The sequence below is a fragment of the Podarcis filfolensis genome (genome assembly GCF_964270895.1).
Source record: "Podarcis filfolensis genome assembly, chromosome: 2".
In the NCBI taxonomy this organism is placed as follows: Eukaryota; Metazoa; Chordata; class Lepidosauria; order Squamata; family Lacertidae; genus Podarcis; species Podarcis filfolensis.
In genome coordinates, this window is record NC_139605.1 from 81,988,519 (window position 1) to 82,011,089 (window position 22,571).

At 42.7% G+C, this 22,571-nt stretch overlaps 3 protein-coding genes and 1 long non-coding RNA gene across 7 annotated transcripts; 1 reads left to right on the forward strand and 3 right to left on the reverse strand.

Annotated features, from left to right (window-relative positions):
* Window positions 1-15: 15 nt before the first annotated feature.
* LOC310755209 (olfactory receptor 10X1-like) lies at window positions 16-5,353 on the reverse strand. 2 transcript variants are annotated; one of them, XM_083597619.1, is made up of 2 exons: window positions 5,305-5,353; window positions 16-1,329 (listed from the first exon to the last, which is right to left on the reverse strand). In XM_083597619.1, coding segments are annotated over exons 1-2 (960 nt in total). In that variant the 5' UTR covers window positions 5,307-5,353; the 3' UTR covers window positions 16-371. The 2 variants fall into 2 exon arrangements, with proteins under 2 accessions (XP_083453745.1, XP_083453746.1); XM_083597620.1 differs by lacking the exon at window positions 5,305-5,353 and adding an exon at window positions 3,007-3,793.
* Window positions 5,238-8,025, forward strand: LOC310755216. Its single transcript, XR_014544229.1, has 3 exons — window positions 5,238-5,637; window positions 5,986-6,095; window positions 7,351-8,025. It is a non-coding gene; the product is annotated as an uncharacterized lncRNA (long non-coding RNA).
* Window positions 8,026-8,354: 329 nt separating this feature from the next.
* LOC310754058 (olfactory receptor 10X1-like) lies at window positions 8,355-10,212 on the reverse strand. Of its 2 annotated transcripts, none has more exons than XM_083595514.1 (2): window positions 10,061-10,212; window positions 8,355-9,427 (listed from the first exon to the last, which is right to left on the reverse strand). In XM_083595514.1, exon 2 carries the CDS (start codon window positions 9,409-9,411, stop codon window positions 8,470-8,472), a length of 942 nt encoding a protein of 313 aa, XP_083451640.1. In that variant the 5' UTR covers window positions 9,412-9,427; window positions 10,061-10,212; the 3' UTR covers window positions 8,355-8,469. The 2 variants fall into 2 exon arrangements, with proteins under 2 accessions (XP_083451640.1, XP_083451639.1); XM_083595513.1 differs by having other exon boundaries at window positions 9,952-10,212.
* A 4,586-nt stretch (window positions 10,213-14,798) lies between these two features.
* On the reverse strand, window positions 14,799-21,151 carry LOC310755211 (early activation antigen CD69-like). Of its 2 annotated transcripts, XM_083597622.1 has the most exons (7): window positions 20,430-21,151; window positions 19,781-19,897; window positions 19,042-19,167; window positions 17,881-17,958; window positions 17,635-17,780; window positions 17,373-17,482; window positions 14,799-16,691 (listed from the first exon to the last, which is right to left on the reverse strand). In XM_083597622.1, exons 1-7 carry the CDS (start codon window positions 20,545-20,547, stop codon window positions 16,523-16,525), a joined length of 864 nt encoding a protein of 287 aa, XP_083453748.1. In that variant the 5' UTR covers window positions 20,548-21,151; the 3' UTR covers window positions 14,799-16,522. The 2 variants fall into 2 exon arrangements, with proteins under 2 accessions (XP_083453748.1, XP_083453749.1); XM_083597623.1 differs by lacking the exon at window positions 17,881-17,958 and having other exon boundaries at window positions 20,430-21,147.
* Between the last annotated feature and the right edge of the window lie 1,420 nt (window positions 21,152-22,571).

Sequence of the window (22,571 nt, forward strand, 5' to 3'; positions counted from 1 at the left end):
TTCTTCTTATATGACAATTTATAACTTAAGAACAAAGTGTCTGCGATAAAGAACAATGGACAGACTCAGACCACAGGCCCATCATACAAACTTTTATAAAATTTGCATATGATGATTTATCTGGATAGATTCCTCTGGGAAATTTAAGATGGTGTGTGAGTGTGAGTACTTCAATTTGCAAGGCCACCAGTCACTCTATAAGCCAAGAAGAGGATTAGGCAGGGCACCCAGGGTCAAATATGAAAGACCCAGGACTCATACCCCTTGGGCTATCCTCTAACATGAAGACATTTGTTACACAACCTAGTGATACACTGAAACAACCACAAATGCAATTTGGTTTGAATGGAATTTGTTTGCATTTATTGTATTCATATCTTTTGGGAAAGTACCTTTTTAGTGATTACCTTCCTTACCGCAACCTTGATTTCCTTGTTTCTCAAAGTAAAGATAATGGGACTGAGAAACGGAGTAATTATGGTGTAGGGTATGGAAATCAGCGTGTCATCCTCTAATTTGTCAGCTGAGCTCGATTTGAAATAAATGATGGAGGCAAATGTATAGTGCACACTTACCACAATGATGTGGGCGGCACAGGTGGAGAAAGCTTTCTGGCGGCCCTCCGTGGAGGGGATGCGCAGGATGGTGGAGAGAATTAAGATGTAGGTCAACATGATGAACAGAAGGCTGCCAGCCAAACCCAGCATGCCAATAGTAGAGATAGACACTTCAGTTGTATTGTCGACAGTGCAGGCTAACCTAACCACTGCCCTCATGTGACAAAAGAAGTGCCGGATGGCATTGGGGCCACAAAAGGGCAACCTAAGGATCTGAGCAGCCTCACTTAGAGATATGAGGAATCCCACAATCCAGGAAATGACTATGAACCAAAGAATTACCCGCATATTCATAAGGACAGGATAGCGCAAGGGGTGGCATATTGCTAGGTACCGATCATAGCCCATACATGTAAGAATGAGACAGTTTGTTGCACCCAGTCCAAGGAAAAGAAACATTTGTGCAGCACACCCTGCAAAAGAGATTGTTCTGACTTTTGCTAGCAAATCAACCAGCATTTTGGGGACAATGACTAAACTGTAACAGGTTTCAGAGCAAGATAAAGCAAAGAGGAAGATGTACATGGGAACATGGAGGCTCCGATCAGAATAAACAACGGACATTATCAGCAGATTTCCTATCAGGGTTAGGATGTACATGAGCAGGAAGAGGATGAAAAATGCAATCTGTAGCTCTGGAGGCACAGAGAACCCAAGCAGGATAAATTCTGTCACTTGTGTGTGATTCTTCTTCATTGTGTTGTACCAGCACCTTAGAAAGAAGAAGATCACAGTTACCAAACACAAGGCTCAGTCTTATGGACAATGAGCAGCATGGATCTTTCACATTGTTACTAGTTATTAAAAGATCACTATGAGCGTACGAGGATGCGGGTGGCGCTGTGGGTTAAACCACAGAGCCTAGGACTTGCCGATCAGAAGGTCAGTGGTTCGAATCCCTGCGATGGGGTGAGCTCCTGTTGCACAGTCCCTGCTCCTGCCAACCTAGCAGTTCGAAAGCACGTCAAAGTGCAAGTAGATAAATAGGTACCGCTCCGGCGGGAAGGTAAACGGTGTTTCCGTGCGCTGCTCTGGTTCGCCAGAAGAGGCTTAGTCATGCTGGCCACACGACCCGGAAGCTGTACGCCGGCTCCCTCGGCCAATAAAGCGAGATGAGCGCCGCAACCCCAGAGTCGGTCACGACTGGACCTAATGGTCAGGGGTCCCTTTGCCTTTACCTATGAGTGCACCTAGATTGCGTCAGAATCCCTTCTTAACTATCTGATATAATAGTTTAATAATTACAAAATTTAATAAACCAATTATAACCTCTTTGCCTTTTTTACCAGCAAAATATGTACCACAGGGCTCAACCTCAAAAGTTCTGACTTCATCCATTTTACAATTGGTTCATCTGTCTTATGATTGTCTACACCTGTCAGCTGCCCTGAGACCTCCAGATATAGGGCGTATATAAATTCAATTAATAATAATAAAACAATAACCGACTGGCTCAAAGGAAAGGATTCAAAGACAGATCTACCTAGCATCTTGTCTGACTCCAAGGATTTAAATGATGCTTCTTTCTGCAAGCTTAATTTCTTTGCCAGGATCAAAGCATTTTTAGTTTTCTCTGTCTATTTGCACAAAACTGGCTCTCCATAAAAATATATGGAAAAGCTAGCTGCAATTGCACTTTGGATTTTATTCTGAAGCAATTAGTTTAGTGGCTAAGTGTTCAAATGCATGTTTGATTCATGGAGCGCCTATCATTTACGGGTCCACACTTTTACTATATAATGGATGGTATTTAACTAAGCTCTATTCAGAGCACCTAACTTAGGTTGTTTCTTAATTTCAGTGGGTAATACTTACTTGAATATCACTCAAAGTGGGCAGAAGCTTACTTAGTTGAATACCACCCAACCTGGACAGAGGGTTGGTGAGATCTAACTGCAGTAGGTTTGTTGAGGAGAGTGACACTGCCCCTTTCCTCTCCTGCACCATACCTCTATTAAGTTCATTGCCTGAGGCATTCTTCTCCATTCCCAGATCACTTCCACTAACTGCAGTGGTTGAAATTTATATACTTTCCAACTGCACACCGCTGTGTGGATCAACAAGAAGGCCAAAAATGATATATATTTTTAAGGACATTGCCATATACCTGAGCTGGTTAACAGCTAGTTTCCCAGGTAATTCAGCACCATTAGAAGTCATGCAATAATGCTTTGGCCCTCCAGAATGTGAGAGAAGATCAGTAGTGATGGAAACAAGTGAAAATTTCAAGGATGCTTGGTTACCATCTCTGTTGTTCTCATTGAGGAACCCTAAAGAATGTTGGAGTTCCCTGAAACATTGTTTGAAAACTAAGCCAATGGCTTAAATGAGTTCTCAAACAAAGCACACTTTCTGATTGTCAGAATGATCCCAATAACAGGCGGCTTACCTTCCGTTTCTGATCTGGAGCTGCAAAAAGAAAAAGAGAAGGAGGAAACTACAACTGGCCTCAGGGAAAAAAAGAGAGTAAACTCAAGTAAGGACCAAAACGTCTTGCCACAATTTCCACTGAAATCTGTGGTCCTGTTGCAAAGGAATGGGTGGAGAGCATGTCATCCCCTAACTATGCAATAAGTTTAACACTCCATTCCAAAAAGTAAAAGAGAAAGGTAGCTTAACCCTGTTCGCAGGTTGTGGGGATTCAGTGTCAAGATCCCAGAGACATTCGTGGAGCGAGGCCTGTGGGGAAATTACACTAATTTGGCTCAGGAGATGTTTAATAAAGGAAAGCATATCAGATATTTCATCATTTGTTATTTACTCCAGAAAAACAAAATTAAGTTCAAGTTTCAGAAACTCAACGGGCCAATGTTTTTTAGTTTAAAAAAATACTAATTGGTCACATTTCTAATTAGTCATATTTCTTCATCTACACGCACAGCTATTTCTTACATGCATAGCTGAGATATGAAAAAGCACTCTATGTTTTTGGATCCTGTCTGTCCATTGAGCCATGCTTGGTTCACATCTTGAATCCTTCTTAAGGACTAACCTTTCAAGAATAAAAATGGTCCAGAACTGCTGCTGACTCAAGCCCACTTTGCGAAATGCACCAAGAGAGTCTTGGGCTGTTTTTGCTGCAAGAGCAATATGGCTACACTCTTTAAATATCTATAAAATTTAGTTGAGATTCTTTTGTAGACCACATAAACGGTTGTCTGAGGTGTTGTTGTTGTTTTTACAGAATCATAGAATTGCACAGTTGGAAGAGACCTTGAGGGTCATCCAAATTCCTGCAGTGCAAAAGTCTTGACTAGAACATCTATGACAGATGGCCATCCAACCTCTGCTTAAAAACCTCCAAGGAATATTTTCATTCCACTTCCAAAGGAGTCCATTCCATTGTTGAACAGCTCTTATGTTCAGAACATCCTTCTTGGTGTTTAGTCAGAATCTCCTTTCTTGTAACTTGAATCCCTTGGGTTGGGTCCTACCCTCTGGAGCAGGAGAAAACAGAAGAAGAAGAAGAAGAAGAAGAAGAAGAAGAAGAAGAAGAAGAAGAAGAGGAGGAGGAGGAGTAGTAGTTTGGATTTGATATCCCGCCTTTCACTCCCTTTAAGGAGTCTCAAAGCGGGTAACATTCTCCTTTCCCTTCCTCCCCACAACAAATACTCTGTGAGGTGAGTGGGGCTGAGAGACTTCAGAGAAGTGTGACTAGCCCAAGGTCACCCAGCAGCTGCATGTGGAGGAGCGGAGACGCGAACCTGGTTCCCCAGATTACGAGACTGCCGCTCTTAACCACTACACCACACTGGCTCACTTCAAGCTTGCTTCATCTTCTATATGACAGCTCTTTAGATACTTTTGTTTTTAAACTAAAAATAATAATGATTTTTATTTAATTTTAACAATTCAGCCCCTTAACAATGTAGAACATTTATATACCCTTAATCTGGAAAATAAAAAAAGAAACTTTTCTGATTGAGAAAGCATAATATTATACCTATTAAGCACCACATGTTGACAAAAAAGAAAAGAAAAAACATAGAAAATCTATAAATAGAAAATAAGACAATATTTATTGATGATAAGAGGTCAGCTTTATTTGAGTGGCAGTCATTTAGTAAAAAACTTAGAGATTCAAGTGAGTCTGGGGCAGGGATGATTATTAATGAACTAAGTGTTTCTTTTATTAGACAATGGAGAAAAGGATGTGCTTGTGTGAATGTGAACGTGGGGGGAAGGGGGTAGAAATGGAATCCCAAGGCCTTTTCCTTTTGTAGGATCACTCTAGCCATATAGAGCTATACACTGCTTTTTGAGGGATTATTATCTAGAAGACTTGCAAACGTAATAAAACTAAGCCAAACCATTGTGAAGCTATCCTTTTGTTTCCGTTCCCTCAACAACTGTAATTTATTGCTTAGTTTTTTCAGTAGGGTGACGTCCCATTTTTGAGGTGGCAAGGGCCCCATCAATGTTGATGGGCATAGCCATTCAAATGGTGTGTGTGTTGTGAATGATTATGTGGGGCGGGGCTTACCTGAGCCCCCCAATATTTTGTTCATGTTGGCACCCCTGATGTAGTGATTAACAAGTTATTGATTGATGTTATAAAGCATTGACTTCTGCTGAGTCATATTACTACTCTTGTCTAGCCCTCAATAATGTATCTTTCACTGTTCAGGAAAAAACCTCCCTCTACTAGCAAAACAACAGAGTTCAGTATACTATAGTAGAAAGTTACATTGATGGCAGCTAGCCCAAGGAATCAGGATAAATCATGTTGTTGCATTCTTCTCTTTTGAGGCACTTTTTTAAATCAGTGTTTGTGACCTTTCCAAGCCCTTTCCCACACGCTCCATGCGTTTGATGGTCCTGTGAATTAGGAGGCCAGCACAATAGTAAACCCGATGTCAGCAACCTTTTGGGGCAAATGGAAATGCTACACACAAAATGGCTCCCGTGTGGAGTGGCATCACACAAAATGGCCGTCACATCCAAAAGAGCAGGAGCTCACTATTTACTCTGCATCCAGTGTGCTCCTGCTACTGGTTTGGGAAGCAGTGAGCACATGATGGTAGAAAAAATTCATATCTATCCTGTTGTTTCTTATGAAGCACCATGTGTCAATGTATCCACCACCCCCCATCCAAACCATCTTCAGTTTCAATTGTGAAAAAGAACAACCTAGCTATGTTTTAAGTTGTCAATGTGAGGCCTGAAAGGACAAGAAAAACAAGAAGGCAGAAGTTCGTCCACCCCTCAGCATGCTAAGTGTGTGCTCTACTTCTTAGCTATGTGAACATGTGCATATGATTTACTCACATTTGTACAGAGACATGTGGGGTGCAGTCCTCAGGTCCACTGCTGGGAACACTGAGGAGCGGGTGAGGAGAAAATCCATCAATTCTCTATCTTTTTCTAGGATTTCCTCGTTTATAACATGAAAAAGAAGACCTCACAGTGGATTAGTTTAAGATACATGACAACAGAAATGGCATGGAAGTGGGTGGATGGCACAAATGCCTCTTACACGTGAGTGTTGCTTTTCAGTCGATTTATCTCAGATCTCTCATGATGTTTCAAAAGCACAGCTGGCTAACCACGTTAAATGGGCAGTTTTGAGCTGAAAACTGCCATGTGCATTACTGTTTCTATCTGTGTTGGGGTAGCAGCACATCCGGCTTTTTAGTAAGTGGCCAAAAGAAAGCATTCTGTCAGAATTCACTTCACTCCCTCTGTTTCTCACTTTCCCCCTCCAACCCCCGGGACCATGTCACACGATGCCTTGTTATGGAATTCAGTATCTCATCACAAGACTTCAGAAAGAGAGGACTCATCCTCCTTGACCCCATTACTTTGATTAAAGGCCAGAATCTGAGAGTTCCTGTGGTCTTGCAGTAAGGCCCTCTCCTAACATGGGTCCCATCTGCACTATACATTTAAGATAGCATCATGGCACTTTTAACTGTCATGGCTTCCCTCTAAAGGCTCATGAGCATTGCAGGTTGTTAAGGGTGCTGAGAGCTACACAGAGCTCCAATTCTTAGAGTGGTTTAACATTCTGTCCCTCTTTCCAGGGAACCACAACTTTGAGAGGGTAGTAAGAAGCCTCCTAACAACCCTCAGAACTGCTGCTGTCCCCCACAGAGGCGCCACCTTGCGCCAAATATTGAGGGAGCTGGGTGAAGACGCAGGTTGGGTGACATTTCAGGAGGAGCAAGGGGATGGAGCTGAATGCAATGGCTGGCAGCTTCTCCTCTCTTTTCCTCAGCAGCCTTCCAGGGCAGCAGCAGAAGCAGGAGCTAGTCACTCAAGCTGCACTCGGCTCCATGCTCGGCCACCTCTACCCCCTGATGGTAGGGAACATGGGGGGGTATGACCCCCCAAACATTTTTTGAGAGGCCAAAAATGCTTAGCGCCCCTGGTCTCCCAGCCACATGCTACAAAATTGTTGGGGTGGGGAGGTGGGCTTGGACTCCAACCTCGGTAATTTCACTGGTCATAGTAGTGGCAGCAAAGTTTGCAAGGGAGTGCTTGTGTTGTGTCCAGAGGTCAGTGAGACCAGCTGGCTTGCCTTAGTTTGCGGCAGAAATTATAAAAGAAGCTGCTGTCTAGGGTTGTGCTGTTGCACTGGATCAGGAAAAAGCCCCCTTCCTATCTCAGCAGGTATTTATGGTTGGTTGGTTGGTTGGTTATTTATTTATTTATTTATTTATTTAGAGTTTGTATTGAACTGCATTAACTGTTCATTGAACGGTTTGTTCTTTTCCTTGACTATGTTCTTTAGCACTGGCTCTATGGATGGAAATATGGTCTCGTCTACTTCCCTGTTCAGCTTTGTTGTTGGGAGAGCAGCATGCAAATACTAAATCAAAAGCAGCACCTGAAAGAAAAGCATCAGAAATGGCACCGAAGGGGCAAAGGGCATTTCTTGGTGGGTGGGGAAGGAGGTGAGCATGTGAAGAGTATTGGTGTACATCCTCAATCAGTTACAGAATGCTTGAACAAATGCTCTAGATCAGTTTATTGCTCTGGATCTGGTGTGTGTGTGTGTGTGTGTGTGTGTGTGCGTGCCCACTCATGAGAATCCTTCCAGAAGGGTACTCCAAAACACACAGCCATCTATTATTGCAGCAACAACAGGCCACACAACAGAGACACAAACATGGAGCCCACACAGCCGTGCCCTCCTCCATTCTACACAGGTGTGACTTTGCCCCAAAGGAAAAATGAATCACATCAGAAAGGGCCATACTCTGAAACCAGCAGACTTCCAGGACACCCCAACACTGACCTCAAGGTGGCTATTCATGAACCAGAGGAGAAAAACTTCATCATGAATTTGCTGAATGAACACTTATCAGGAAATTCAAGTGTATTTCATCTGGTCTGCATTAAGATCATGGGGTTTGAATCCTCTGCAGATGTTCATTAGCCAATAAATAGCAGGATGTTGTCCTCAGCGCTTCTTTGTGACTTGTTATTGTAAATATTTTCCAATTATTTCAGCTCTTTTGAGAATACATTGCTTTTGTTTTCTTCTTATATGACAATTTATAACTTAAGAACAAAGTGTCTACGATAGAGAACAATGGACAGACTCAGACCACAGGCCCATCATACAAACTTTTATAAAATTTGCATATGATGATTTATCTGGATAGATTCCTCTGGGAAATTTAAGATGGTGTGTGAGTGTGAGTACTTCAATTTGCAAGGCCACCAGTCACTCTATAAGCCAAGAAGAGGATTAGGCAGGGCACCCAGGTCAAATATGAAAGACCCAGGACTCATACCCTTTGGGCTATCCTCTAACATGAAGACATTTGCTACACAACCTAGCGATACACTGAAACAACCACAAATGCAATTTGGTTTGAATGGAATTTGTTTGCATTTATTGTATTCATATCTTTTGGGAAAGTACCTTTTTAGTGATTACCTTCCTTACCGCAACCTTGATTTCCTTGTTTCTCAAAGTAAAGATAATGGGATTGAGAAACGGAGTAATTATGGTGTAAGGTATAGACAATAGCGTGTCATCCTCTAATGTGTCAGCTGAGCTCGATCTGAAATAAATGATGGAGGCAAATGTATAGTGCACACTTACCACAATGATGTGGGCGGCACAGGTGGAGAAAGCTTTCTGGCGGCCCTCCGTGGAGGGGATGCGCAGGATGGTGGAGAGAATTAAGATGTAGGTCAACATGATGAACAGAAGGCTGCCAGCCAAACCCAGCATGGTGATAGTAGAGATAGACACTTCAGTCGTATTGTCGACAGTGCAGGCTAACCTAACCACTGCCCTCATGTGACAAAAGAAGTGCCGGATGGCATTGGGGCCACAAAAGGGCAACCTAAGGATCTGAGCAGCCTCACTTAGAGATATGAGGAATCCCGCAATCCAGGAAATGGCTATGAGCCAGACAATTACCCACGTGTTCATAAGGACAGGATAGCGCAAGGGGTGGCATATTGCTAGGTACCGATCATAGCCCATACATGTAAGAATGAGACAGTTTGTTGCACCCAGTCCAAGGAAAAGAAACATTTGTGCAGCACACCCTGCAAAAGAGATTGTTCTGACTTTTGCTAGCAAATCAACCAGCGTTTTGGGGACAATGACTAAACTGTAACACGTTTCAGAGCAAGATAAAGCAAAGAGGAAGATGTACATGGGAACATGGAGGCTCCGATCAGAATAAACAACGGACATTATCAGCAGATTTCCTATCAGGGTTAGGAGGTACATGAGCAGGAACAGGATGAAAAACGCAATCTGTAGCTCTGGAGGCACAGAGAACCCGAGCAGGATAAATTCTGTCACTTGTGTGTGATTCTTCTTCATTGTGTTGTACCAGCACCTTGGAAAGAAGAAGATCACAGTTACCAAACACAAGGCTCAGTCTTATGGACAATGAGCAGCATGGATCTTTCACATTGTTAAATTAAATAATAATAATAATAATAATAATAATAATAATAATAATAATAATAAAGCAACCGACTGGCTCAAAGAAAAGGATTCAAAGACAGATCTACCTAGCATCTTGTCTGACTCCAAGGATTTAAATGATGCTTCTTTCTGCAAGCTTAATTTCTTTGCCAGGATCAAAGCATTTTTAGTTTTCTCTTCCTATTTGCACAAAACTGGCTCTCCGTAAAAAATACATGGAAAAACTAGCTGCAATTGCGCTTTGGATTTTATTCTGAAGCAATTAGTTTAGTGGCTAAGTGGTCAACTGTATTTTTGATTCAAGGAGCGCCTATCATTTACGGGTCCACACTTTTACTATATAAAGGATGGTATTTAACTAAGTTTTATTCAGAGCACCTAACTTAGGTTATGTTTATTAATTCCAGTGGATCTACTCTGAGTAATGCTTACTTGGATATCACTCAAAGTGGGCAGAAGTGAGCGGTTGTGAGATCTTACTGCAGTAGTCTAAGGTGTGTTGGGGAGAGTGACACTGCCCCTTTCCTCTCCTGCACCATACCTCTATTAAGTTCATCGCCTGAGGCATTCTTCTCCATTCCCAGATCACTTCCACTAACTGCAGTGGTTGAAATTTATATACTTTCCAACTGCACACCGCTGTGTGGATCAAGAAGGCAAAAAATGATATATATTTTTAAGGACATTGCCATATACCTGAGCTGGTCAACAGCTAGTTTCCCAGGTAATTCAGCACCATTTGAGGTCATGCAATAATGCTTTGGCACTCCAGAATGTGAGAAAAGATCAGTAATGATGGAAACAAGTGAAAAGTTCAAGGATGCTTGGTTGCCATCTCTGTTGATCTCATTGAAGAACTCTAAAGAATGTTGGAGTTCCCTGAAACATTGTTTGAAAACTAAGCCAATAGCTTAAATGAGTTCTCAAACAAAGCACACTTTCTGATTGTCAGAATGATCCCAATAACAGGCGGCTTACCTTCCGTTTCTGATATGGAGCTGCAAAAAGAAAAAGAGAAGGAGGAAACTACAACTGGCCAAACAACAACAAAAAAGAGAGTAAACTCAAGTAAGGACCAAAACGTCTTGCCACGATTTCTACTGAAATCTGTGGTCCTGTTGCAAAGGAATTGGTGGAGAGCATGTCATCCCCTAACCATGCAAAATGTTTAACATGCCATTCCAAAAAGAGAGAGAGAAAGAAAGAGAGGGAGTTTAACCTTGTTCATAGGTTGTGGGGATTCAGCGTCAAGATCCCAGAGACACTCAGGGAGCGAGGCCTGTAGGGAAATTACACTAATTTGGCTCAGGAGCTGTTTACGAAAGGAAAGCTTATCAGATATTTCATCATTTGTTATTTACTCCAGAAAAACAAAATTAAATTCAAGTTTCAGAAACTCAAAGGGCCAATGTTTTTGAGTTTCAAAAACCACACAATTCTGATCAATGTATGTGGCCTTTCCAAGCCCTTTCCTGCACACCCCATGCTTTTGATGGTCCTGTGAATTAGGAGGCCAACACAATGATAAACCAGATGTCAGCGACTTTTTGGGGCAAATGGAAATGCAGTGGGTGCTACACATAAAATGGCTCCCATGCGGAGTGGCATCACACAAATTGGCTGCCCCATCCAGAAGAGCAGAAAGAGACAGGGCTGCAAAATGGTGCAGGCATACATCAACCACCTTACCGGTGGGGGAGAAAGACACCTTCATCAGCCACTGCTGCACTTGCTCCCATAGAAAGCCCGTGAACCTCTTTTCTTTTCACAATAGTTAGGACGGTAAGTGCCCATCATGGCATCCAATGAAACATGGAAACATTTAAGCGGGCATGCACATCATACGAGAGGCTGAAAACAGTAACCGAGCAAGAAGACCAAATAGTCTCTAAGGCATTGTAGAGTTGGGTGGATATTTAATGAAACCTTTTGTGAGTGCCATAGGATGTACTGGTGGCCACTTTCAGGCCTAGGATTAGGTTACTTTTGTAGGGATAATGAAGAACTCTTCTAGGTTTCACACCTTCTCTAACTTCCATGAACTGCCTCATGCCTCAGGTACTCACAGGAGATTTGTCTAGCTAGTAGTTACTGAAAGTGGTGGAAGAGAATAGGAAGCACTCAAGAGTTCTTACCCAGAAGCTGATCCTCAGACAGAACCTTGCATCATGCAACAGCTGCACCAAAGGGTGAGGACCAGATACTCAGGTGAGTACCACAAGCACTCAATTAGCAAACATAGTATATCCGATAATAATTACTGGATGGAATGAGCACCTTTAAATGGCAGGGGAATTACCCATTAGATAACAATGGGTCTCAAAGTGAACCATTAACAGTGGGATCAGGCATTAAACAGGGATGTGTTATCACCCCAACTCTGTTATCTTAATCAACATTGTTGAAGGGAAACTCCCCACCAGAGCAGAAATCATATATTGAACAGATGGGAAGCTCTTTAATCTGAGTAGGCTGAAAGCAAAGAGTAAGGTTACCATACCTTCTGTCATGGAGCTTCAGTATGCTGATGACAAAGTAGTGTGTGCACACTCAGAGGATGACCTCCAAACTGTATTTTTTGCTCTATAACACGCACCCGACCATAACACGCACGTAGTTTTTAGAGGAGGAAAACAAGAAGAAAAATATTCTAAACGAAACAGTGGATGTATGATTTTTGTGGTTCATGCTGTGGCCACAGACATGTGATCTGACAGTAAGTTTGGAGTAGCCCAATGCAAAAATCCAATCTTTGTAACCACGTTTTAAGTGGGGAGGGAAGGAAAAGCACTCAAGGGACAAGGAGCATGTGTGGGGTGTGTGGAGAAGGATGCTGCTAATAATGCAGAAGAGGGGTTTAAGGGGAGAAGGAGCACGCGTGGGGTGGGTGGAGAAGGATGCTGCTAATAATGCAGAAGAGGGGTATAAGGGGAGAAGGCTCCTCTCCTCTCCCACTTTGCTCCTTTAAAGCAAGCAGTCTCTGCTTTTCTCCCTCCTCCCGGCTTAGCAAGCTGAAAAACTTTGCTGCTATGTAGCGAGCTGAGTGGGGAGGAGAGAGGGACAGAGAGCCTGCTTGCTTTAAAGGAACCAACCGGACAGGAGCTGCTTACACCCGTGTAAGCGGCTCCTCTCCTCTCCCGCTTTGCTCCTTTAAAGAAGCAGGCTCTCTGTCCCTCTCTCCTCCCCACTCAGCAGCTCTTCTCCCACTTTGCTGTTTCAAAGCGAGCCACGGAGGAGGGAAGGAAGGGGAACCATGGATCCTCTGCTCACGACTGCAGCAGATCCCCCCCGCCACCCGTAGGCATTCCCTCCATAACACGCACAGACATTTCCCCTTACTTTCTAGGAGGAAAAAAGTGAGTGTTAAGGTGCAAAAAATACGGTATCCTAAATATATTCACAGAATCTTATGGAATGCTTGGCCTATTGCTCTATATCCAAAAAACAAAAGTGCTGCACCAACAAGCACAAAACAACCCCTCTGCAGCACCACAAATCCAACTTAATGGTGTAATGTTGGAAAATGTCAATCACTTTTCCTTCCTGGGCAGTTATCTTTCCACAAGGGCTGACACTGATGCTGAAATCCAGCATCGCCTGAGCTCTGCGAGCGCAGCTTTCTCCCAATTGAAGAGCATAGTGTTTGCGGACCGTGACATTCACAGGGAAACCAAATTGCTTGTTTACAAAGCTATGATACTACCAACTTTACTGTACGCTTGTGAAACATGGACCACTTATAAACATCATCTTCAAATTGTAAATGATTCCATCAATGGTGTCTCCAAAACATTTTACACATTACTTGGGAAGACAGGCGAACTAATGCCAGTGTACTGGAAGAAGCAAAGATCACCAGTGTCAAAGCAATGATTCTTCAACATCAACTTTGTTGGACGGGTCATGTTGTTTGGATGCCTACTCTATTCCCAACTTAAGAATGGAAAGCGAAATACCGGTGGACAATAAAGGAGGTTTAAAGATGCTCTCAAGGCAAATAAATAAATAAATAAAGTGTATAAGCACTGATAACTGGGAAACACTGGCCTGCGAGTGCGCCAATTAGGAACAACCTTTACCAAAGGTGTCATGGACTCTGAAGAAGCACAATCTCTGGATGAAAGGGAGAAACAAGCTAAGAGGAAGGCATGTTTGGGAAACCCTCACCGTGATCAACTCCCGCCTGGAAACCTATGTCCCCACTGTGGAAGGACATGTGGATGCAGAATTGGCCTCCAAAGTCACTTATGGACTCACTGTTAAGACCATGTTCATGGAAGACATCTTATTCAGCTATGAGTGATCACCAAAGGAGAAGACGACCCATTAGAAATGTCTCCAGAAACTTAACTTCCTAGGTCATCAGCAGATGTTGATTTGGCACTCAGTTAATAGCATTATTATGCACTCAAACTTCCTTAACTGAATTTATGAACTTTTCCCCATGATTTGGGAGAGAACCATGTGGATGATTGCTCTGTCCAATGGTTACATGGTTAACAAGTCAAGGATTGGCTTTCAGAACATTAGCCCTGTTGTGAATGTAGCCACAGATCAATCACAGAAACTCCACAGCCATGATATGTAGTGGGAAAGGACTATATGCCAGGATACGGCCCCAAATGTCATCACGTGAAATTGCAGTGCAAAACTCCTGCAATTTTCTGAGTAAATGGGGTTGCAATGAATTTTTTCTGGAGACAACATGGAAATGAACACTAAACTTGCATTAAGTTCCACTAAATTTCCTGAAGTGGCTTTTATGTTGTGTCACGTAAAATGCAAAAATTAATAGGTAATGAAGTGTTGTGAACACAGAATGAAGTACCATGGCCTGATTGCAAACTAATACATAGTCATCTGCTCCAACATGTAGTTAATGGAGGACAATTCTACCAACAGTTGCAAGCCATGACAGCTACCGGTAAATGGAAACTAAATGCTGAGAGATAGTTTATCTATTATAGATGCTGGAGACGGATAAAATAGGCTTCAGTTCAAAACAGGATGCTAGACTAGATGGCCTGATACTGTCAGGCATGCCCAAACGTCTGAAAAATGCATACACATTAACTGTAGAAGGACAAGCCATGTGTTTTAAATGACTACATTTTACTAGTGCTTTTTTTCTAAAACAAATGTTTAGGGGTACTCTCATTTTCCTGCTCATATTGAAATACTGCTCTTAATGAGGTCAAACTTAGATTCACAAAATGTTTAGGGGTAATTAGTATTATTAGTATTAGTATTACTACTAGTACTACTACTAGTAGTAGTAGTAATAGTAATACTAATACCGGAATTGGGACTTAGGAGACATGGGAATGTAAGCACATTTGCAGGTCATAAATCAGTCTTTTAATTGTGTTACCGGAAAAATCCGAGGGCTCCCTTGGACAAAAAGTAAAGACACCAACCAGAGTAAATTGGAGCAAATCAACAGCCTGTAGGCTTGGCCTTTATTGAACTGTTGCAACAGGGTGCTCCCCTCACTTGCAGGAGAGAGGAAAGACACAGAAAAATGGTGTGTAAGGCCTTATAAAAACTTTTGAAATTCCCATCCTGTAGGTCAAGCCCACCCCCAGAAACATCATGCCTACATCACAGAAAGGAGGGGTTGAAGGAGGGGTGGTGGTGGTAACCTGAGTGTCCTGTCACCTGGCTGGTTCCCTTCTCCCCCTCCCCATGAGTCATTTTCAGAAGACAAAAGGTAGTTTTAGTTTCCTGCCCCCTGAAGGGGAATCCAATCACTGTTCTTTTGTTATAGTCCATGTTGAATCCACTCATGTATGCAGTCCGTTGTGTTGTTGATGGTCTTCTGTCTGAGACCATCAGGGTTGGCATAGCAACTGGGCAGGGCTCCTGTGGATGTGCTGGTATGCTCAAGGGATTATGGTGGCCTGTATCAAACCTTCCCCATTTTGTAGTCCTTCCTTCATGGAGTAAAATAAAAGTGGAACAGTGCAAATCCGATGTATGGTTGATTTTCTATGAATTTATAACAGAAGCGTAGTGTATGTAGTGTGTGAGTGTGAGTGTGTGTGAAGTTTGTAGAAACTGAATGATTGGGGGGGGGGTTCCTGCTACAGTTGCTTGCTTAAAATGTTTTTAATACAGATGTTTTACACAACAGCAGATTTGTATTGAATGAATATAGACAGGAACTGAAAGCTACAATATGTAAACATAAATTCAGAGTGAAGGGAAATGGAGCTGATTCTTCCCTCCGCTAGCTGCCTCCACAGGAGCCGACAACATTATTTAAGCTACCTGAAACTGGACAGACTCATTTCCATTTCAAAGCTCAAGGAGGGGGGAAGCCTTTTTGAACCTTCTCCGAGGTTTTTAATATTTGCAAAATGCTTAGGTGACATCATGGCTTATTCAGAAAGCCACCCTCTGCTGAAAGCGGTGAGCATAGGATAGGTGGGAGGGAGGGAGGAGAGCAGGCAAGAAGATTTCCTAGACTGGCTTTTCTTTACCAGTGACCAGATCCAACGGGGGTCTTTTGCAGGAATCTGCATTCATCACAGAAGGATTCTGTTTTGCCTATTGTGGAATATGCTGGTACGATTTGGCTCTCCACCCTTCCTGGGTATTCCTTTAATGATAATAAAATGTAAAGAAATACCTGTGCACGGGCCCAGTTTGACCAGGCATAACCATTAAATTGGACAGCCGTGTTTAGGGGAGGTATACTTCAGAATACAGATCTTGGAGACAGATAGCAGGGAGAGCCTTGCTGGTGGCATCAAACTGGTCACTGCTGGCTCCAAAAACCAGGGCAGAGGCATGGAGAGGGAGATGCTGAGGGAAACCCATGTGCTTCGTTCCTCCCCATGACACCATGTACATTCAGCCAGGCTTATTTCCTGACTGGCTTTTGACTCACAGTCTAGAGGACCAGAAAGACATTGTTCTAACCCTGCAAGTTCTTGCAACCTTTAAAAAAACACTCCTATGAATCAATTCTGCTTGTACATGCACACAAATTAGCCAAGTTTCAATGAGGTAAGAATGGGGACTGCAGGGCACAGGCAATGTGCCTGCTCTTTTCACAAATGAAGCCCAAGCGTCTTAGGCACTCGGTGTTCTTCCATTTTAATTCATACTTGGGGTCCAAAATCACACAGCATCGGGAACTGATTGGTTCTGTCTTTCCATCCCAGTTTCTGAAAATGAGAAACACAAATTTGTCTGAATTGCATGCTATCAGGGGAATCCAGTATATGGGGCAGGATCATGAACTTGGGAGCAGAGGTGGTAAGCAGATGCTGGCCTCAACTTTTTTGTGTGGGATAACTAGTCTCATATAACCAACATGCTTAAGTCTAATTAATGCATGAATGGGTTAATGTCACAGAGAGAAAGCTGCCCTGTCAGGCTTAGCTAGGTCATTCTCCCTCACTTTGGTAAGGAGGGAATCAAGCCCATTGCTGTTCCCCTCCAGTTTATCTGAGAAACTCAGTGTGTAAAGAGGTCTGAGCTGATTGATCTTACAAGCCATTCTTGTGTTCCTATACCAATAATTTAGAAACTTTCACCACTGAAACAAAGCCCAGGTTTACAACCTGTGTTTTCTGACTGCTGTATGGAAAAGTACATGAATCTGACCTTTGGAGAGTTTGGGAAGATCTGCTACCATATTCTAAGAGGAGAGGTACTCAGAGGAGGAAAATGGTTCGGCTTTAGCTGTCAAGTTTGGAGGGGGGAGACGTTGCTAGTGCACTATAAGCACTAGGGAGCAGATCTAACTGTAGCTAATGCACATAGTAAACAGGGGTGGACAAGGAGTCATTGCAAATCAGTGCTATGATATGGTAGAGAATTTTCAACTCAATAATGCTACTCACGTGTAGGAATGATTTTTGAAGTCTTGCCACATCCACTTTCTTTCAGCCTCTATGTAAGTCAGTCCAATCCAAGTGTTCTCGCTTATCGGCAGTTCATCTTTCAGAAAGTCCTCACAGAAAATGAAAATAACCTGAATTTGCAGTTCTCTAGCCATATAATATTTGCAAAATTGCACATATTAGGCAAGTGTTCATAGAAATGAATATATTAGTGAAAGTAACACACTCAATTATATTTTACTTATTCCTTAGATAGAATTACCTGTTCATTTTCACTGTCAATCACTATTAGATCTGCACCTAGGGCTTGGCAGAAACTTCTAGCTGTATTCTGTTGCATTTTTTCTGTGGAATAGTAGTAGCATTTTTCCTGAAACTTATACCAGTCATCTGCACACTTTGGAAAGCCTGCAATATATGGAAATGTTGATTAATGCTACCCAGCATGAATATATCTTAGATGTTTTGCTGGTCAATGGATGTTATTGTGCCTGGAGTCATACACTACCATAATTGCCAATAAACACACATTTCAAAACCAGTCCCTTTGCCTTATCCAGATGGTGTGTGTGTGAAATATCATCATCTAAGGGCGAACCATAAAAATCTGGGTTCAGTTAACGGAGAAAGATGTGATCTGTGATTTGACTTTGGACTTTGGCTGTGTGTGCTGGGGAGATATGTGAAAAAAACATGTAATTCCAAGAGGATCTCTTTTACCAGTTTGTGTGTGTGTGTGTGTGTGAGAGAGAGAGAGAGAGAGAGAGAAACTTCTCATCTCTCTTGCTCCAGCATTCCATCCCCTCCTCTCTGTGTGTCCCTCTTGATCTCTGTCTTTGTTCTCACCCTGCCTCCTCACAGGGACTCCATTTTCCTCCCCCTAGTCTCTCAAACTGCTCCTCCTTTCCCTCATATTCTCTCTTGTCAGTTTTCTTTCTTTTCAGCTGCTGATTTGAGCCTTGAAAAGCAATGTTATTAGTTTGTGGTTGCCAGACCTCTTTATTCACTGGATCCAGCAAATGTTAGAATTTAATCAAGTCAGGCTAACTGCCTGGGTGAGGGGCCATTCAGATAACAAAAGAAAGGTGATGGGCCATTAAGAGAATAAAGGAAAGAGGGCTCTGTGTCCAATGGCAAATGGGAGGGCTCCTCCTTCAGCTCTCAGATAGATAGAAGGGCAAAGCCTGAATTTGAGGGCAGAGTTTGCTGCGATGTGAACTAGAAGCTGGAGAAAAAGCTGCAGGCTGGAAAGGCAGAGAGTGGGCCATAGTTGATTTCTGCTTCAATCCAAGGCTGCAGCTATGGGAGAAGCAAGAACTTTTTGGGGTGTTGATACTGTGAACCCCTCCATCATAGGCTCAGGTTGCATATATGGGTAAATATATCATAAAGACACCACAGTCTCTGCTGTGCCTCATTTCCAGAAGGAAACATCTGAAACCCCTGGAATCCAGGCACTTCTCGGAGATTGGAGTGGTGTGCAACAATACATATAAGCTGAAAGAGGAATACATACAGCTGAATACATAGAGCTGAAAGAAGTGGGACAGAGTATCGCTCTCTCTACTTCCTCCTTCAGCACTATGTACTTCTGGGGGTGGGGTGGGGCAGGTGGAACTACACAGAAGTAATATCCAGAAGATTTTACCTTCTTCAGATCTGAACTTACATCTAAGACATGCCATTATGAGAGTAGCTGTTGTTATGATCAAGGAGCAGAGCAACAGAACTGAGAAGATCATGAAGGGTTTCCTGCCAAAGGGTCCCCACTTGCCGTCCTCAAATGTAAACAGTGCTGCAAATAAAGAAGAATAAACCTGGAAGCTCAAGGAGGACCACAGGATTTCAGGAGCAGGATTATTGAGAATAAAGAAGGCTTCCCTCAGAGAATCATGGCCTCTTTGATTTGTTAAGGGTTCTCTTCAGAGAGCTACAATCCCCAGGATTCACAGGGAAGAGGGATTGGCTAGTCTCCCTTCCATCCAGGTTTCCCTCTTCCCCCCTGCCAAAATACAGCAAGCGTTCCATGCCTACTGAGCATGCTCATTCTGGGTTTCAAAATGTTTTTTGTCCTTCTGGAAAACCTTGAGGTTTCCCCAAAGCTTCTGATACCTCCCTCTTGTGTGTGGACGGTGCCATTTTAGCTACATGAGGCTCCTCTGAATTTTGGAAACGGAAGGAATGAGAACAACAACAATGTTCATGTGGTCCTCCAATACATCAGAGCCCAAAGCGGGACAGGGAAGTAGATGAACAGTGTAACTGGTGTCTGAATTGGGCAATAAAGGCTTTTTAAAGTCTAATGAGGAAAGGGGATATTATTTGTGCTCCTCTTCAGACTGCAGTACAATAGAGTGACTAAAAACATTTATTTGTGCCATTTGTGGAGGTATGTTAATTCTTTTCACCTGGTTCTCTTTCCTCTCCCTTCTCTGGTAGCCTTCTCCGCCGGATGCCAGAAAACCCGATATACTCATATTCCTGCGCAGCATTCTTATATCCTTGCTGGTCCAAAACCACTGATTCTAGAGACAGAAAAGGTGTTGTTTTTTTAAAGAGATTGCCTACTTGGCTCTCCGTTGTGACTTTCCAGATTTCATGGTCTTGCTACCCAACTTTGTCACTCATTGTGGAATAGTATATCATTCAAAGAGCCAAAACTGGGGCAAAAGAAGCTTATTAGCAAATGTAAATATTAAGAATGCTTGTGCTGATAGCAAGTAAGAGGCTAATATGTTAATGTGACCATGCTGCAACTGCTGCAGCAACTGTGACTGTTTACTGCAATCTTACTAAACAGCCTCCCAAGACTGGATAACTGTGGCAGCATGATCTAGTCCTAATGAGTATAGAGTGTAGAGGAGAATTACTAGAGTATAGAGGAGTAATGAGTATAGAGGAGAATTACAGTTAGGAATGATAACCTTGTTAGATCACTCACATAGGGAATTGTGTGTTTTATATGTGATGTGGACACAACAGCAGCAGAACTAGAACAGCCTTTTGAGAATTTCCCGTTCTCCCTTCCTGCTTCCTTCCACTGCCACCCTGATTTACCTGCGCTTCCAGGTTCTGACTCTGAGGAAACTTCAGCATTCTGAGAAAATTTGTCTGAAAGAATGTCATTCTGGTAATCTTCATTCCAATAGTCTTCATTCTGATAGCCGTCATCCATGATGGGTTTGATTCTTCTCCTTGAATGCCTCTCAGAGCAGCTAAGCTCAGTAACCGGATGCTTGTGCTTGCTGTCTATCACTATCAGCTTCCTTTCTATCTAACAAACCACAGAAATGTCAGGCGCTTGCCCCACTCCTAATGCTCAGGAAGGGAAGTGCAACTGTCATGGCTGAATGTAGCAAAGCAGGATGCGATGGTCCTAGCTAATTATTGCTGAACTGTGAAAGAGACTGAAGCTGATTCGTTACAAAAGGTTCAGACAACTATGAGTGGGCTCTTAATGAAAGAGCAAGTGATCAGGCTTCATGTTATTTGAGAAAAGAAAGGGACCGCAAAACAAAGGTTCAAATTATCATAAGAAATGTCTGGAGGTGTCTGAAAGAAGGTTGATCACCCAGGTATCTGCCAAAATTTTCATTTGCCCTAACACTAGCAAGATGCACACTCCATCTGTGCACAGCATTTTTCTGGAAAAGTAATTTCATCTGTATTCTTTTCCTTGCTGTTGTTATTTTTAAAATTTTTGGTTTTTATCTTATTGATTTACATTGAGAAATTATCCACAGTGTCCCACAGGGCTCCATTTTGTCACCCATTTGTTCAACAATGGGCTGGGGGGGTGTGGGGTGGGGTGGGGTGGGTGGTCCTATAAACTGAAATCAAATCCAGACAAGACAGAGGTCCATTTTATTTATCAGATCTCTCTTCTGCTAGGTGTCAGGGTGGTTTGCAAAATTAATACATGCAGTTATAAAACAATTGCAACCACAAAACAGGAAACAGGAAAAAACAGCTTCATATATAAAACAATGAAAAACAATTGCATACATACAAGTAGTTTAAATAGTTTTAATACAGATGAAAACTTGGATAAAGCTTGTTGGAAGAGGAAGATAAATGTGTGTGCCAAGTTGTTGAGTCTAGGAAGTGAGCCTCCTTGTGTATTGGGATGGGCACTCCTCTAGAAAGGGTAAGTTTGTAATTTTGGGGTGCTCTCTGGGACAGTGGTATGCAACAGAGCCTTCTCTGTGGTGACCTCTTGACTATTGGAATCCCTACCTTTTAGATGTGTGCATGGCACCATCTGCTTATATTTAAATGGCATACTAAGATGTGATGTTGGAAATAGAAGTTTGGGGAAGAGATTCTTCCTCTCTCCTCGCAGAGATAGGTCGATTGCTACAAAGCACATTAAAACTCAGTTAGATTCTGCATCTGCCTTCATCCACCTTTAAACCAATGGTCCCCACAAAAATACGTAGGCTAGAATAAATCACAGACACCTTGTTTTGTAAATAAATAAAGATTTTACTTACAAAGTTTCAGTAGTTACAGTAAACAAGTCTCTGTCCATCAGAAGTAAAAATAAAGAAGAAAAATGGTTCCAAACAATTTAAAAGGAAAAGAATGTGGTTTCATTACAAAAGGATCATGCGGTCTTTGTGTTAACAAAGACATGCAGGCTCCTAGCTAGGAAAATTTACTTGCATGTATATTTTGTTGAGAGGGGACGTGGGTGGCGCTGTGGGTAAAACCTCAGTGCCTAGGACTTGCCGATCGTATGGTCGGCGGTTCGAATCCCCGCGGCGGGGTGAGCTCCTGTCGTTCGGTCCCAGCTCCTGCCCACCTAGCAGATAAATAGGTACCGCTTTATAGCGGGAAGGTAAACGACGTTTCCATGTGCTGCACTGGTGCAGGCTCGCCAGAGCAGCTTCATCACGCTGGCCACATGACCCGGAAGTGTCTCCGGACAGCGCTGGCCCCTGGCCTCTTAAGCGAGATGGGCGCGCAACCCCAGAGTCGGTCACGACTGGCCCGTACGGGCAGGGGTACCTTTACCTATATTTTGTTGAGCTGGGAGCCATGCATAGCTACCAGCTTTTTCCAAGAAAGGAAGTATATAGGTACAACTGAGGTATGTAGAGAACTGGTCTTAACTGACCAACTAACTATGGGCTTTGGGTTGTGTATGCAGAAACCTGTTCAGTTGATGGAGCACAATTAAAGCTGTTTAAAATTATC

Coding starts and splice junctions, on each gene's coding strand:
- LOC310754058 (XM_083595514.1), bottom strand. CDS start 9,411: ATGAAGAAGAATCACACACAAGTGACAGAATTTATCCTGCTCGGGTTC.
- LOC310755211 (XM_083597622.1), bottom strand. CDS start 20,547: ATGGATGACGGCTATCAGAATGAAGACTATTGGAATGAAGATTACCAG. Junction 17,781..17,880: donor TGTGTTTATTGGCAATTATG/GTAGTGTATGAC, acceptor CATATATTGCAG/GCTTTCCAAAGTGTGCAGAT. Junction 17,483..17,634: donor TTGACAGTGAAAATGAACAG/GTAATTCTATCT, acceptor ATTTTCTGTGAG/GACTTTCTGAAAGATGAACT.